An 18,304-nucleotide genomic window follows, 5' to 3' on the forward strand; every position below is an offset into this window, starting at 1 on the left:
TCTGCTCCGCGGGGAGCCTGCTTCCTCCTCTCTCTCTGCCTGCCTCTCTGCCTACTTATGATCTCTGTCTGTCAAATAAATAGATAAAATCTTTTAAAAAAAAAAAAAAGACCAATCTTGTATGATTCTGCTTACCTGATAAAAATGGTAACTTTTAGGATATTTATTTTTAGGTTAGAAAAAGCAAGGTACAGTGTAGTTTCTATAATATGCATATACTTTTGGCTAAGGAATAAGAATCAAAGGAGGCACCTGGGTGGCTCAGTGGGCTAAGTCTCTGCCTTCAGCTCAGGTCATGGTCCCAGGGTCCTGGGATGGAACACCGCATCGGGCTCTCTGCTGAGCAGGGAGCCTGTTTCCTCCTCCCTATCTCTCTGCCTGCCTCTCTGCCTACTTGTGATCTCTGTCAAATAAATAAATAAAATCTTAAAAAAAAAGTATTATCTCTTATTTCTTGCTTTACTTGTGCGTATACGTATTTATGTGTGTACATGTATGTGTGTCTGCATGTGTACATATATGTATATATTTATATATACACCTATATTCATACCAAGAACCAGTGGAAGAATATGTAGGAAACTAGTAAAATGGGGTGGAGGGAAGTGGGACTCAGGCTTCTTGTGACACCTTTTTAATGGTTTTGACTTTTGAATCAAGTAAATGCATTGCCTATTAAAAATTAAACTGTCCAAGTCATCCAAGCCCAGGCAAAGCTGAGGACATGGAAAGGGAGCACGGGTGGATCCTCGGTGGGCCTCTTGGGGCCTAGCCTTTAATAGACACATCCACAGTGGCTTTATTCCAAGTGTCTGCGGGACCCATTTGTCTTGGGCTGAGACAAGTGGGAGATTAAGGGGAACTCTGCTAGGAGACAGGGAGGAAAGGCCCAAGAATTCTGGAGTGAGAAGCAGGGAAGCGCCCCTGCGGGGACTGCAGGAGGCCCAGCATCTTACTGGGGAAGGAGGAATCCAGGGAACTGAGGACCTGGAAATGCCCCCCCCCCAACAAAGCTGTATATTACATGTACAGGGACCCACAGTCCTAGGAGGGATGGAAGGCCGTGTCACCCTGGAGAAATAAGGAACACTGGGCTCAAGAGGGAAAGAGCAAAAAATAAGCTTTATATATTGGGCAGGATTCACAGAAGAAGAATCCTGGAATGTCTCAAATGCCACTTTTCCGGGGGGAGTTAAGGTACCTTGGGGTCCCCTTTCCCTATATGCAAATAGGGGGCCCCAGCTTGAAGCCTTAGTTCTCTCTGTGGAGACTCAGTTTACACACTGGACACTCACTCTGGACCCCAGCGGAGCTTGACCAGCATCCTGGCAGGCTTGAAACCCAGGATATCTTCTTTTTGTGTTTCCCTCTCCTTCTCCCACCAGCACCCTCCCCCCCCCCACCCCGTGGCAATGCTAATTCACCCCTTTGGTCTCCGGGCTGGCCAAGCAAAGCAGGTTTGGTAAAGGGAGTATTCTTTTTCCTGGAAAACTGCTCTGGGGCAGCCCTCATTCTTGTTGGGTACGTTTCCAGAACATACATGTTGTTCGGTGGAAGCGTATGTGCATGTAAGGGTCTGAGACATATCGCCAAATTGTCTCCTAAAGGGGCTGTTCCATTTTCACTCTGGGCAGCAGCGTGCATTGAGGCCCGGCTTTACGATGTTCTCGCCAGCATTGTGCACAATCAGACTTCTCTGCGGTTGCCAAACTACTGGGGTCGAATGTGATCTCATAATTCTTAAATTTAAGTAGAGTTAGCCATTTGCATTCTTTTACTGTGAATTGTATTTTTCTTTTCTTTTCTTTTTTTTTTTAATATTTTTGTTTATTTGACAGTGAGAAATCACAACTAGGCAGAGAGGCAGGAGGAAGCAGGCTCCCTGCGGAGCAGAGAGCCCGATGCGGGGCTCGATCCCAGGACCCTGGGATCATGACCGGAGCTGAAGGCAGAGGCTTTAACCCACTGAGCCACTCAGGCGCCCCTTGTATTTTTCTTTATGTCCTAAATGTCCTTTAAGAACATTTTAGGGGTGCCTGGGCCCCTCCGTCTGTTAAGGGTCCACTTTCGATTTGGGCTCAGGTCATAATCTCGGGGTCCTGGGATCCAGCCCTGCTTTGGGCTCCCTGCTCAGCAGGGAGTCATCTTGTCCCTCTGCCCCTCCCCTGCTCATGCTCTATCTTTCCTCTCTCAAATAAAATCTTAAAAAAAATATAAAGTAAATTTTGACTTTGTGTAGCTTTTTGATGGGCAGGGATTTATCTGCCTTTCTTCACGGTTCCTGTGATTTGGAGTCTTGCTTAGAGAGGCTTCCCGCACTCTAAAATTATATTTTTTTAAAAAATGCTTTTTCATATTGTCAGCCTTTTTCGGTTTTGGTTTTGGTAGGGTACCTCAACAGAATCTTAGTTTGAGGAAAGGTAGGTTTCCACTAGTTAAAATAAAGAAAACATTTCATAAAACTGGGCATTTTTCTTGGATATCTGTCCTCCTTCCACCCCAAGACGTTATGGCTCTGATTTCTGCCTCTCTACAGGCATTTGCAAGTATTTTTCATAATTGTAACCTAAAAATACATCTATAGAAATGTTGCTACCACCGAGCATACTCACAAGCGAGTTTCCGTGCCGTGGGCAGCCTGCGTTCTGTTCTGGAAGCCGGACAGAGATTGTTTTGCAGTCTTAACAACAGTTTCCAGTAAATAGATTACACCGTGTGAGAGAATCAAATGTGAAAGGGACCTCCGTTGAACTTTCATTATTTGTCAGTTATCGGCATGAAGCTACTTAAAGATTTCACGAGACAGGTCATTAATACCATGGGCCAGAAGATGTCCATTAAGGAAGAATTCTCCTAAAGGGTTTCGTTCAGAAACATTAAGAAACGTTTCCAAAACAATGGTTTCATTGACTTCAAAATAGGGCCAACTTTTAACTTATCTTCTTATGTGATTTGGGGAGTCTGCCAGAAATTATTTATTCTAATCCCCACCTCTAGGAAGAATACTCCCAGTGCCTTATTCTTGGGTAGAACGAAACACCAAATATCCTGGATAGACTGCATCTTGGATGTGAAAATTCCAGAATTCCTGGTAGGAACCCAACCCTCCATATAAATCTATTTCCAAGGATCTCCACCACCAATACATTCAAGAAATATTAATAAGGAGCAAAATGTTGTTCTCTTTGGCATTCTCCACTGTCCCCTGTACCTACCAGGGGCTGGATGGCAGTGAGATAATCCTGGCAAAGGAATGAGAAACAGAGAAAATGGAAAGGCCATTAAAAAGCCATTGTTCCTTGGGGGCACTGAGGTGGTACCGCCAGTTAAGTGGCCTACTCTCGGTTTTGGCTCAGGTCTGATCTCAGGGTCATGAGATAGAGCCCCACGTTAGGCTCTGTGCTCAGCACTGAGTCTGCTTCAGATTCTCTTTCCCTCTGCGCCCCCCTGCTCGTGCGTGCATGCTCTTTCTCTCAAATGAATAAATAATTTTTTAAAAGATTTTATTTATTTATTTGACAGACAGAGATCACAAGCAGGCAGAGACGCAGGCAGAGAGAGAGACGGAGAAGCAGGCTCCCTGCAGAGCAGAGAGCCCAATGCAGGGCTTGATCCCAGGACCCAGAGATCATGACCTGAGCTGAAGGCAGAGGCTTAACCCACTGAGCCACCCAGGCACCCAAATAAATTTTTTATTTAAAAAAAAAAATGCCATCATTCCTCCAAGGCATGAACTATAGAGTCCTTTGGTTCTTCCCCGCTGACAGCCATGAAGATGATGACATCTGGACTCCACTCTCTGCACCACCCCAGTTCCTTCTGACCCTCAGATCCTTGATATTGCATCCACATGGGATCAGTAGTGTTTTTAATCACCAGTACCTGGAAATAGAACCTTTCTCAGGCAGGGTAGCCAGATTCAGCAAATAAGAATATGGGATGCTCTGCTAAGTTTGAATTTCAGATAAATAATGAGTAATATTTAATAAAAGAATATCCTATGCCATGTTTGGGACTTTGACTAACAATTTTCATTGTTATATGAAATTCGAATTTAGCTGATGTCCTATATTTCATATGACAACCCTACTCCCAAGGCAGTCTCCTTAGAACAGCTGTAATGAAAAAGACCTCTTTCTCATAATGAAATAAAAATCTGTCTTCTACCCATTGGTGGTCCTTCAGATATTTAAAGAAAGCTATAGAAGCACCAAAGTCAGACAGACTTGGGTTTAATTTTGTTACTTTGTGCCCTTGGGCAGTTTCTTTAAACTCTCTGTTTTCTCATCTCTACAGGGAAACCATTATTATTATAGCTCTTAGAAGCCCCAAGTAATGTCGTTCAGCCTAGTCAGAGTGGTGGTTGAAACCAGCCACCATTCTGAGTAATGTTAATAGAAATTTAGAGAAGACTGTGTTCACAAGCATGAAGATTGCTGTTACCCCTTTCCCGGGAGATGAAGGGGAATATCTGTTAGAGAATGTTTGGAGTGGTCAGAGAGTGCTTAACCGCTGATGACATAGTGTCTGTATCCAGTCATCATAAAGACGGGCTCCTGAGTCTGTTGTCTCAAAAGTCCGAAGAGCATTTCTAAGGTATTCACAGGTTCTAGTAGTTATTTCTCAACTACAGTAACTGTATCTCAAGAGAGACTATGTTCATTATAGAGAATGAATGGTATTTGTGGAAAATAATTGTTGTTATTCCATTGAATAGTTTAAGTTGTGATAAGTCACCTATTAACTGTGATTTCACTGATCTATTATAATTAAAGTCAAGGCCCTGGGTGGCTCAGTCAGTTAAGCACCAGCCTTGGACTCAGTTCGTAATCCTGGGGTCCTGGGAGTGAGCTGGGCATCAAGCATCACATCAGGCTCCTTGCTGGGCGAGGAGCCTGCTTCTCCTTCTCCCTCTCCCTTTGTCCCTTCTCCCAATTCATGCTCTATCTCTCAAAAAAAAAAATAAATAAAATCTTTTAAAAAATAATTAAAGTAAGCAGGATACAAACTGTAGATTCTCTTGTGAAAATAAATTTCTTTGGATTAATTAACTCGTAGGCATTTATACTAAATACATATCATAAAATCTTATTCTTCCATATTATTATAACCATTTCCAATATGGTTCTGAGCTGCTTCCTGATCCCTCACCTGTAGAAATCAGCTAGTTGCCCACATCTGATGATGAGGTACCACAGTGGAACACGATTTTCTCCTCTCTTGCACTGGACACTATATTTTTAGTAATAAAGCACGAGTTCATTTGGCCCATCACCAACTGACTTCCACTGAGCTGTCAACTACAATGACTTTTTGTTCTTAGATATGCGGTGGATCAATTTCTTATACTTTGCATTTGGTTTCCTCATTCCCGAATTTACAAAACCTGTTAACATTTAGCTTTTATTTGTAGGTTGCAAATCTAGCATATCCAGATTCTTTTTGTACTCTTCTCAGTCTTTACCATTTACTTATTTTTTGTTGATGGTGGTCACAGGTAACATGTTTTTGGGTTTGTTTTTTTTTTGTAACCATGTATTTGTTTTTAAAATAATTTTTGATTTAGAAACTCAAGCTTTGAGACAAGATGACCGAGGAATCTTATGTTTAAAAATTAAAGAGACTCCTTCTGTGTAGCATTATATCAAAGGAAAGAGGTTTTTCTCACAACCAATTTCTTGGTAACCATCATTCGGGTCAGTTAACAGACATGGGTGACCAGATAGCTAATCACTCTAAGGTATGTATCTAACAGAAAGGCCATGAAAGGAAGGTAATTAAAAAGATGATGGCAGGTCTTTGCAATATTCTGAGCTCAACAGAAAGTAGATAAACTTTATTTTGCACTTTTATTTTATTTTTTTAAGATTTTTATTTATTTATTTGACAGAGATCACAAGTAGGCAGAGAGGCAGGCAGAGAGAGAGAGAGGAGGAAGCAGGATCCCTGCAGAGCAGAGAGCCTGATGTGGGGCTCCATCCCAGGACCCTGGGATCATGACCTGAGCTGAAGGCAGAGGCTTTAACTGACTGAGCCACCCAGGTGCCCCTATTTTGCACTTTTAAACATGTGTTCTAGAATCAGGTGTTTGAGGTGCCTGGGTGGCTCAGTCAGTTGAGCTTGTGGCTTTTGATCTGGGCTCAGGTCTTGATCTCAGGGTTGAGTTTAAGCCCTGCATTGGGCTCCACGCAGAGCCCACTGAAGAAAAAAAGAATCAGGTGATCATTTTTCCTTAATATTTTCCCACAAACCTATTGGTAGATACATATCACATCATGTAGTTTTGGCATTTAAAGTTCTGTATCTAGGTTGGGAACAGCTTTCTATCTGGCAGTGGGCTTCTCTCTAAAGCCCATCCTTGATCTTAAGAGACATAAGCACCACATACCAGAGATAAGAGGCAGCTAAACATACGCCAAGATCACTGATTCTTGGCGCAAAAGATGGACCCCTCCATCCAGTTGGAGCCATACTTTAGCTTAATCCTAAACACTGTTTACATATTATCCTCTAAAGCTAAGGATTTCCTTCCAAAGCTGAGCACAAACCAATGGTGCCTTTTGAATATACACCACAATGTGAAAGAACCACATTTCTCGTTGCTTTCCAATTGTCATTTTAAATTCACCAGCCTATCTCTTTCTACTCTTTCCCTACACTTGGCTCTCCGGTAAGTAATGTTTGTGTAAACGAAGTGCATTCTATTTTTGTAATATGTGCTTTATTTCACCTTGATGTTGGCAAGAAAAGCAGAATGGGGGAGAATATTTTTTTAGTTTAGTTTTTTTTTTTTTTTCTAAGTTGCTAAAACACTCAAATTAGGAACAGATAAGCAAGAGACTGATGAATAAGATGTGGGTGAGGACACCAAAAAGTAACTCTGAACAATAACCACTCATACAAGTAGCATGGTATAGTAGAGATGATAGATAGGCTTTGGGTTCAGCAAGAACTGGCTCCTAAACATGGATTCTTCTACTTGTTAACTAGGGGACTTTGAGCATGTAATTCTCAGAGCCTCATCTTCACCAAATTCCTTACTAGCAGTTTGGGATAACTGCCCTGCCCTTTCCTTTCTTCCTTCCTTCTTTCCTTCCTTCCTTTCTTTCTTTCATCCTTCCTTCCTTTCTTCCCTCCTTCCTTGCTCTCTCTCTCTCTCTTTCTTTGTTTCTCTCTTTCTTTCTTTTTGAGAGAGGGAGAGAGAATGCACAGAGGGGCTGGGGGGGTGGGCAGAGGGAGAGGGAGAAAATCTTAAAATCTTAAGCAGACTCCATGCTGAGTGTGGGAGCCATCACAGGTCTTGACCTCGATTGTTTCTGGGTTGTCTAACAATGACTGAAAGGCAAGTTGGCTCATGCCTGCTGCGAAAAACTCTAAATAGTGTTGCTTCTTTATCCATAACATTCCTTGGATAAACTTTAGTTCGAAGGCCACAAAACAGTGCCTGCTCATGAGGTGTTTTGTGCACTTCATTTTTATAGAGAATACTATGAAGCCATTCCTTGACTACAAAAGTGATCTTCCTGACACCAACCAAAATGTCAAACCACACTGAGATGTGTGTACAAAGGAGGGAAGGACCACAAAAACATGTTTTGTTGCCAAACTTTCCCCCCTGCTCCGCAAAAGAGTATAGGTCTTTCACAATTCATGCACTGCAAATATGAGTTCCCTTGGAAAAAAATTTGAATGAGATACTAACTCTGACCAGCTTGTCAATTCCTTGGAGCTCTTAGACCAGAAAGGAGCATTTAGGGGCCAGTGACAAGTATATGTTCACAGCCATAAAAATTCAGTGTGCCATATAACAGCAACCTAGAGCCTCCAGGGTTACAAAGGAAAGGGAGTGAAAAAGAAGGAAATTGAGGCAAGGCTACATTTAACCAAGAAGAAGTGAGGTAGGTTCTAGTGAACTCCCAGCCTAGAGTCATTACCCCATCAGCCTTCTCATCCAATTTAAAAAATGTTTATTCATTAACTTCCTTTAGCCTCTCCTGTACCTATTAGGGAAACATCAATGCTCATTGTACTCTGTTTTTTTTGTTGTTGCAAATGGCAGACAACACTCTGGTGGCCTGGAGTAGACAAATTTGCTTGGATGTCTTTGTTGTTTGTTTCCCAATATTACAAATAGCTTTTTAGTAAAGTGAAGTTTTGAAGAAACATTCTGCCTTCAATCCAGATAATGCTGAACCAGCAACTGGATTTTGATGGGTCATACTCTTCATGTGTGATAAAAAGGATTTTGAGACTTTTAGAGATTTTTAAAACACTTTCTTCATTACATAAAGAAACTAAGGGATTAGAATACAACTATCATGATGTAGTATAGTGGTAGGCAGCCTTCAGAGATGGCCTTCAGTGACACCTGTCTCTTGGTAGTTACACCCTTGAGTATGGGTTAGACCTAGTGATTGACTTCTCATAGAAAATGGCATAAGTGATAGAATGTCATTTCTGTGTTTAGGTTATGAAGACTATGACTTCATCTTGTTGGACTCTACTGTCATGTTGGAGGTGCCCATGTGGTAAGGAACTGAGACCCTTAGTCCCAAGCCTATGAGGGATGGACTCTTGACAACCAACCAACCAACCAACCAACCCACCAATGAGTGAAATTGAAAGTGGATCATGTCCCAGAAGAGCTGTGACACAGATGACTGAGGGCCCAGTGGGAACCCTGATTGCAGCCTCGTAGGAGACCTGAAGCAGAGGACCCAGCTAAGGCTTGCCCAGATTCTTGAACACAGAAACTCTGAGATAGGTTGTTTGAAATCACCAAGATTTAGGGCAATTGTTGTCCAGAAATGGAAAGCAATGCAAGTGTCATCTTATTTCTGGTTTGAAAGACTAAAATAACTACAGATAAAAAAATATACAGTGTCTCTGGCTTTTTTCAGTTTAGATATGTAACTGGCGATACTGACAAGGAAGTACATACAATATGACTTTGAAAATTTTTAAAAAAGTAACAGGCACCCACAAAATTTATCAGTGATTTATTCTGAGTACTGGGGTCATGAGTGATGCTATATTCCTCTTTGTACTTTCATGCATTTACTAAAGTTTCTACAGTTAACAAGTGTAATTTTATAATAGAAATTGGCAATGAAATGTATCACTGAATGTTAAGAATCCCACTTACAAAATGCAGTCAATATAAATCGAAGGAACATACTAAATAAAGGTGCCTCACTGAATTAACTACCTTTAAACATGGTTTGACAAAAGAAAAGGATTCTGACACTGATATATTAAACTAACATTTAAGAGGTACATTTTCAGCAGTGCCTGCATGGCTCAGTCAGTTAAGCATCTGCCTTTGGCTAGGGTCATGATCTCAAGGTCCTGGGACCAGCCTGCACTGGGCTCGCTGCTCAGCACAGAGTCTGCTTGAGTTTCTCTCTTTCCCCCTTCCTCTGTCCCTCCCTATCCCTGCTCATATTCTCTCTCTCTCTCTCTCAAATAAATAAAATCTTTAAAAATAAGTAAAATAAAAGATACATTCTCAGGGGTGCCTGGGTGGCTCAGTTGGTTAAGCATTTGACTCTTGGTTTTAGCTTAGGTCATGATCTTAGGGTTGTGAGATCCAGCCCTGCACAGGGTTCAGGGAGGAGTCTGCTCAGGACAAGATTCTCTCCCCCTCCCCTTCTGCCCCTTTCCCTGCTCACTCTCTCTCTCTCTCTAAAATAAATAAATAAATAAATAAACAAACAAACAAACAAATAAATAAATAAATCTAAGATACATTTTCAAGGTAGCATGAGAGTAAGAGTGAGCAAAAGAACATACGCATGAAAGTATGAACATAATTTGAAATACATCTGAGTGATAGAATCAGGATAAATGCCTTAGACCACCTTGTAAAGCCCTATAGCCAAACTGGGCAAAAAAGAAACAGGAAATCTGAATGTAGTCATTCCTTACATATCTTTATTAGATATTTTTTGGTTAGGTCACATGATTTAGTTTCCACACCTGAGATTAATTTTTGAATAACACTTGATTTGAAAATACTACACCATGACATGGTCAGTGAAGAGTTCCAACATCTACCCACATACATTGTCAATGGACTTAAGCAAATGCAGAATATTTGGGTTTAATTCAAGTAAGTCATTTAGGATACTTACTTGGTATCAAGAGGAATCAGGACTCTGGTAGCTAAGAGATGAGGCAACTTTACAGGGGAACTCCTTACTCATCTTGTAATGGTTGGAGGGAAAAGAGATGTTAAACATCAGCTGTCTCAAATCAGACCGTCTGACTCAGCAAACCGATTTTAAAAGGTTGCTACTTTTTTGGAACCAGATAATTTGATGAGACATGAAACAATGGAAAATTAGCCTAGTTATGGAACATAAGGCATTTCCAACACTCCAATTATCTTAAGATGAAGTTTACTGCTCTGGAAAGTCCAGATGTGGTGTGGCTTCCCGAGAGAGGTCATGATCATGTGTTCTTTATGAAGAGAATGCGTTAGAAAAGAATGCGTAGGTCCTGACATAATGGTGACATGTAGTGGAGTAACTATTGGTCTCAGCATAAAAAGACTTTTTTTTTTAAGATTTTATTTATTTATTTGACAGACAGAGATCACAAGTTGGCAGAGAGACAGGCAGAGAGAGGCGGGTAGGGGGAAGCAGGCTCCCCACAGAGCAGAGAGCCTGCTGCGGGGCTCAATCCCAGGACCCCGAGATCACAACCTAAGCTGAAGGCAGATGCCTCAACCCACTGAGCCACCCAGGCGCCCCTCAGCATAAAAAGATTTACCTACTCTGTCACTTTTCAACTGTGTAAGCTTGGACAAACAACCACCCCTCTAGTTTCACTTAAATTCTTCACTAAATGCAAATAATACTTATCTGTTATTTCAGTGACTGGTTGGGAACCTAAATAGCATATATATTTGTGTTAAGGGCTTTATAAATCCAAATTGACACACAAATGTTAAAACTAAAACATCAATATGGACATAATCAAGTACCTAAAGGAGCAAAAGTTTTCCCAAGAGAAACAACTCCCAATTAATCCATGACCAGATACTGTAGAGTTTAGATCTGAAGACATTGCTTCAAACCTGTTCTATTTCTCTGAATTCCCTGGTTAATTCCCACATAGGTATACTGGGACTAACTTGTTGACCAGAACATATTTCCACAATTGCTTATTTTTGAAACAAACCTTTCTAAGCTACTAATAAAAACATAGCCTCGTTATGTCTTTCTACCATCGTTGGTCCCCCTTTCAAAAATGTAGTCTTTATGGCAACCCATTTTTAACTCTTGTCCACAGTCAGATCTACTAAGTGTACATCAACATACTACACGCCTGAGACCAGAGACTTCTGCCTTCTTGACAAGTGAGAGCTACACACACACACACACCCAAGCCTGCTTGGGACTTCGAAGCACAGCCTACCCGAGCTGAAATGCAGCAGCTTCCAATCTTCCATCTGTTCCTTGAATCTAGGAGGTGACTATCATTGCTTTCTCCATGCAGATTCTTCTATAAACAGCAATAAGAATCAATGAAGACATAGGACAGCTGAGAGTTATTAACAAAATGCCGAGGCCACCAAAATTTACATTCTTGCAACCCTTAGACAATGTCCCAAATATAAGTCCCTCTCGGTCATACATCTGCTCCTGTGTTTTCGTACTGTTCTAGCCTTCTACTGCCCTGATCCAAACACCACTCAGTGTGCCTTCCTCCGAAACCCTTTCTTCTGCGGAGCCTGAAACCCAATTCTGAGGTTAAAAAACAAAAACAAAACCAAAAACAAACAAACAAAAAAACCATCCTTTGTCCTCTGCTTCCTTCCAGTGCTCTAACGCTTTGCTCTTCCTGTTGAACCTGACTGGATGAAGCCCAGATGTAGATCAATTAACTCTGTCTCCTCTGTTCCTACAGTAGGTCACATCCCACAGATCAGGATAACTATAAACCCATGCATGGTCTCAGATATTTCAAACCTTCTTTGCTCAACTCCAAAATCTTAATCTATATATTTTTCCTTAAGGGAGGACACTGTATCTTCTAATCTGTTGAGAGAAGTCGGTGCAGAGTAACACCCTTAACATCTCTTGTCCCATCTCAGTCATTCTTTCTTCACCTCAAAAAAGGCATGTCTCTGCCCATGAGGCCAACTCCTCCAACATCAGGATGTCAGGAGAAGACAAGGGAAGTAAGAAGATAAACAGGTGATGGCTGTAGTAGGACAGGTGAGATAACAAGGGCCAGAAGAAAACTGTGGCTTTGGGAATATTAATATATTCCCCTGAACCCCTAACCCTGAATTTTTGGAGACTAGCTAACCAGGGCTATAATTACACATAACCACTAGCAAAGGAGTGCAACCTTGCATAACTAGGAGCTGACGGGAAAGGAACTTCATAGGGTACTTCTACCCTGCAGAAAAGATGGCTGAGAAGTGGCAGAAGAAAATAGTGGAGAACAGTGATCTCTAAAGAGGATACATGCAAGGTGATCACATAGGATATGGGAAAATAAGATGTCTACTTACAATTACATTTTGTCTAAAAGAAGAGGAGGAAATTAACCTTCATGAACATTTACTACAGACTGACAGTTGTGCCTGCCTTCCGGTCACTCACTGTCCTCTTATGATCTGTGTCTGAGGGGATATGAGGACAAGGCGGGAGTCCCAACAGCTCCCAAACTCCTCAGTTTGCTTTCGGCGTGTAGAGTGGATGGCAGTTTACCTATGCCAAGCAGGGTGAATTTACAGAGTTTATCTCTTTTCTACAAAATGTAGCTTACGTGGATCCCTGCAAAGAAACCATGATTTTAAGATACCTAAAATGCAATAAACAAACAAGAAAGTAACAGGGATGGTTATTCTGAAACAAGCCCTTTCATCAGCCACATCATGAGATGCGTTCAGGAGGATCTCCTCAGACTTGACAAAAATTTGGCCAAAAAACCTGTCAAGACTATTTAAAATATGTACCTATACCCATATCGATGTTGTAAAGATCTCACTCTAACATTGTGTGGTTGTATGGAGCCTTGAGAAATTAGCTAATGGTAAAATGCATGCAAATAAAAGACATAAGAAGAAATTAATAGGGCATACATTGGGTAGGTTTGCTCAACAAACTCTTATTGATGGAAATATGCCCCTGAAGAGGTCTAGGGACCCGTGGCATAGAAGTTAGATTGTAAGGTTGTGGGAACTAAATATCCTAGCCTTTGCCCTAGGGTAAAAGCAGTTATACTTTAAGATTAGTAGCATTCTAAAAGAATGGTTTGTTTTTGAGGATAAGTTTATTTTTTATTTTTTATTAACATATAATGTATTATTAGCCCCAGGGGTACAGGTCTGTGAATCGCCAGGTTTACACCCTTCACAGCACCCACCATAGCACATACCCTCCCCAATGTCCATAACCCAACCACCCTCTCCATACTATCCTCCCCATCCGGGGCAATCCTCAGTTTGTTTTGTGAGATTAAGAGTCTCTTATGGTTTGTCTCCCTCCCTGCCTCCCATCTTTTTGAGGATAATTTTTGAAAGCTTCTTAATCTCTATTTTATTCTCCTATGCAATCTTTAATTGCAAATAATGGAGTATAATAGTAGTATGGGTTAACTAAGACAAAATTCCTTTCAACCTATTTTGGTTTGCATATATTCTTAGCACACTCGAGGCAGAAGGATGAAAAAGTCCCTATTTTTGTTGTCTTCACCCTAACCTGATATTCAGTATTACCAGAGACTCTGAAATTATATAAAATCAACCAAAGTTGTACAATTCTGTAAGGTAAGTCAGATTTTAGTCATATGAACTATTGCACAAACAAGTCACTCAACACCATTCTCTTCCCAGTAGATTTGTGACCATTAAGTCAATCCCTAACACGACTGCAGAGAACTTATTAAAGTACTGAATAGATAAAGTATCTATCCTTGCCTCCCTTGTGGGACCCCAAAGGTAAGTTCATGGCTGAGGGGCAGTGTTGTCAGACACACACATGGCAGCCTCGGCACTGGGGCATGTACTGTTGGGTGGTTATTGGGTCACATATTTGGCAATAAAGCACACACATTTCAAAACACCTTGTCAAAAAAGGAGTAAATCACCACACTCATTAGTTTCCCTTCTTGCAAACATTTAAAACAACTTTTTTTGTTTTGTTTTTTAAGATTTTATTTATTTATTTGACAGACAGAGATCACAAGTAGGCAGAGAGGCAGGTAGAGGGGGAGGGGGAAGCAGGCTCCCCACGGAGCAGGAGCCCAATGTGGGGCTTGATCCCAGGACGCTGAGATCATGACTTGAGCCGGAGGCAGAGGCTTAACCCACTGAGTCACCCAGACGCCCCCTAAAACACGTCTTAAAGTGATTTAAAAAAAAAAAAAGGGAACAAGATCCTTTCCCAGGTTCTTGTCCTTGGGAGGACAGCACCTCCACCCAGAGCACGTCCCAAGTCCTTCCGCCAGCATTCACCATGGAAAGAACCAGATCTGAGATTTGCCCAGGCCCATCTACTTCTGCACTGCCATCAAAGAGGATGTGCCATTACTTCAAAAGACAATAGTAAACGTACATGAAAACTGGTAGGGTTGATTTTTAAGACAAAAAATCTACTCCATAATACCCTAATGTTTAAGAACTGTGACTTTAACACCTTGGTGTTCTAGCTTAGCAAACCAAAACCCAAGCCTGTAAATGCCTCAGTGTTAAAAATCAAAATGCCAAGGACAACCAACCACAAACAGCCAACTAGGCCTTAAGCTTAGCCAATCAATCACTCCCTTATGTTGCTTCTGCTTACTCTCTAGAAGTCTCTTCCCCTGAGCCCCTCCTGTCCATGGAGGGCACCCAGTCACTTCTGGTTTGGTGCTGCCTGCTTCCAATAGATTTTGCTCAAATAAACTCCTAAAAATGTTAATAAAATTCCTTAGTTTATCTTTTAACAGAAACAAACTTTAAGATTTTTGGAGTTGAGATTCATTTCAATATTCTGTTTTTTAAAGAAAAAGAAGGAAAGGAAAAGGTAGGAGTGTGGGGGGGTGGGAAGAGGTGCGTGTACCACATTCCCTGAAACTTCTTGGAGGACTCTAGAAGTCAGCCTGAGGCTCAAGGACTAGTTTGAGAGGAAACAAGTATCAGGCATCAAAGTCTGAAAAGCTCCCCATGAGGGCAACCTCTGATAACTGGGAGCGGCTCGTTAGGAATTCTCTGAAATATCTTAAACCATTTATCTTTCTTCAAAGGCTTATTTAACTACTTAAAAAAAAAAAAAAAAGAAAAGAAAGGGGAGAGCGCCTGCAAAATCCCTAGGTCTTTAATGGGGGTGGCTTTCAAATAGGCTGAGATAAAATCATTCTTAAATTTGTCTTTGAAGTGGAAATGTGATCATTCAAAAAGCGCCAAAGGAGTAACAACAATTTCGACTGCTTTCTCAGGTGACACATTTATTATCAAATGCATGAATTATAACGTGATCTATTAGGTTAGAATTACCCCTTCTATCAAGTGCTCCCACCTGAGACCCATGCTTTGAGAGAAAAGGAACCATCTCTGAGAATAAAGGACCATCACTTAAAGTGGCCCCTAATTTCTGTCCATGGAGACTCTGGGCTCTTCACTGCTTGCCTCCATGAAAAAAAGCCAAGCAGGGAAAACATAATACTATCCCCTTGAGCCTGAATACCACCACTGCCATTGGCTAAAATACATTTACAGAGTTAGGGGAAAAGTTCTGAACTGTCAGGCCCAAAATAACGATCTGACATTCTTCTAATTATACATTTTAAAGATTCATTTATTTATTTTAGAGAGAGAGCACACAAGTGAGGGGAAGGGCAGAAGGAGAGAGAGAGAGAGAAGCAGACTCCCCACTGAGTGTGGAGACCAACACAGCGGCTCCAACCTCGGGGTCCCAAGATCTTGACCTGAGCTGAAACCAAGTGTCGGCTGCTTAACCCAAATGAGCCACTCAGCTCCCACTTCTAGTTATATCTGATGCCATTCCTGTATTTAGGAAAATTAGATCATTTGATTTTTAAATGCACACAGGCCAGAAGAATATCACTAGATTACCTTAATAAGAGCAGTCACCTCATCACAGGGGGTTTTAGGTCATGTTATTTTAGTGATTTGCTTCTTTATTAATTTATTAACTGTTTCTCCCTTGAATATAAAATGGCAAAGAACCTGCAGCCTCAGGGTAAAATAATGGCTGGCCCATGGTTGGTACTAAAAATATTTTGTAGAATATTAAATATTTGTTAATGTCATTCTTAGTACATACTTACTATATATTATATCCCTGTGTTGTGATGTCCCCCACACTCAGCCTGTCATGCTATTAGTAAAAATACATCATACATACAACCTTTATTCAAAGCAAGCAAACGATAGAAAAAGATCTTTAAATAATCAGGTATTCCATATGTTCAAGTGAATATGTTTTATTAAATGCATACTAATATCTTTCTATAGTATGTGAGTATACATAATAAATTAAAATGTATATATTTATTAAATATAGATATAATACCAGAACATGATTATTTCAGATGAGAAATCAAAATAAACCCATTTGTAAGTATCTTTTGGTCACTCCAAATTGATTTTGCTCATAAAAAAATACACGGATTTTCCCTGGGGAAAAAAATTAATTCCATAGCAATGTAGTTAAGGGACATGTTTTATTTCATAGCTTTCTGCAAGCAAAATTGCTCTGATACAAAATGAGTTCAATGATACAGGTGCTACTGTCCACTCAAGCAAAAGAAAACCTCACATTTCTATGAATGCACTTTATAATTATATTCTTACAGTAAAATAGGTCTAGTACCCAGGATGCCTCTGGCCTCTCGGGAAGCCGCGGCTCGGGATCCCGGCCGGGCTCTCCAACGTCCCAGCGCCCGCCGGGGCGGCGGGGCCTAAAGGAACTTCCTGGGCGCGTCGGTCAGATACTGCTTAAACGACTGTGTGTGTGTGTGTGGACGTGCTGTCTGCCCTCCATCTTTTCTCTTACAGTGAAGTCATCTCAAAATGTATCCCGGGTGTGTGTCTTTTGGCTTTTCAGAGTTTCTACAGAAGCAGGAAAAGGTCATGAGGTATCCGTGGGCCGCGGCCGCAGCGCGCCGGTGGACTTACCTGCGGGGACGCTCACGGGCTCTAGCGCGGGCTCCGCGCGCAATCGCGCGGACGTGTCGGTGCCGCTGGACCGCCTTCCTCCCCCCTCACATACCATGTGACTTTGACCCCAGGATGGCTGACAAAACATTATACAGATAAAATAAAAAGACAAATACACAAATAAGGCCATCTGCAGAATTTTAAACTCACTTCTCGCAATTATTTCACAGTAATTTCTACATCATATTTTACACCTTTCAAGCTTAAATAATAAATGCTCAAGGAAGGGCCGTGGTGGAACCAAGTGCACTATCTCTTGGAGGACTTGTCCAATTTGCTGGCAGGTGATTTCCTCTGGGGCGTGGGGATCTTGGAAGGCTTGGCTGTGGCTGGCCGAGAACCTGCTCGGGGGGTAGGCCTGTGTGTCTGGGGCACAGTCTCCACGTCGGAGCACACGGACTGGATTTCTGAAATGTCAAAGTCGGATGCGTCGCTGCCTCGGCGGCTGCTGGCCCTGCTGCCAGCTTTGCTTCCGGCTCGGCTTCCGGGTCGGCTGGGAGTCTTCTTGGGGTCTGAGGAGACAGGACGCACAGGGTTGAACCACACTTTATTAGTACTGGGCCCATGGGCAACACCTTCTTGAAAACAAATATCACCTTTAATCTCCACAATTTTTCTTGTCGCCTGGTAGGTGCTCAGGAGACCTGGGGATTCATGGCCTTTCCATTCCACTAGGGAAGGTAGCCTCACTCTGAGCAGAGATAGGTTCACAAACTAAAGGTACATTTGGGCTGAGTGACTGAAAACAGGATCCCACTGACTACAAACAAATATGAGGAAGATCCCTACAATTTAAAATTACACTTTCCAAAGTTTAGCTTGTGTACCTAGGGCTGAGCAAACACAGAGCAAACCATTAGGTGTAAGTTTTGCCCGAAGGTAAGTAATTCAAAACACCTGGGAATTTAAAAGAGAAGACTTGAAACTTGGAAGACACTTCCTGCTAGCTGAGCCCACAACCCCAGAAGCTGGGTTCACTATTCTGTGAAGAAGTAGAAGTGCCATAGGTGTAAGGCCCAGCATGGTTGGGTTTTTCCAACCACACAAGAATAGAGCCCAGGGCAACTTCTGAGCAGGCGGAAGGGCCCAGACCTTCCAGCACAGGCCATGGGTAGGACATGGCTG

The 18,304-nt window shown here is 41.7% G+C and overlaps 1 protein-coding gene across 22 annotated transcripts in view; it reads right to left on the reverse strand.

Moving 5' to 3' along the window:
• Window positions 1–16,666: 16,666 nt before the first annotated feature.
• DST (dystonin) overlaps window positions 16,667–18,304 on the reverse strand; it is a 480,329-nt gene continuing 478,691 nt past the window's right edge. For all 22 annotated transcript variants that reach the window (XM_046005408.1, XM_046005389.1, XM_046005387.1 and 19 more), the window contains one exon: window positions 16,667–17,691. In XM_046005408.1, the coding sequence (XP_045861364.1) occupies window positions 17,429–17,691 (263 nt within the window). In that variant the 3' untranslated portion in view covers window positions 16,667–17,428. The remainder of the gene's footprint in view (window positions 17,692–18,304) is intronic.

This window comes from Meles meles, chromosome 5, assembly GCF_922984935.1.
Source record: "Meles meles chromosome 5, mMelMel3.1 paternal haplotype, whole genome shotgun sequence".
NCBI classification, from domain to species: Eukaryota; Metazoa; Chordata; class Mammalia; order Carnivora; family Mustelidae; genus Meles; species Meles meles.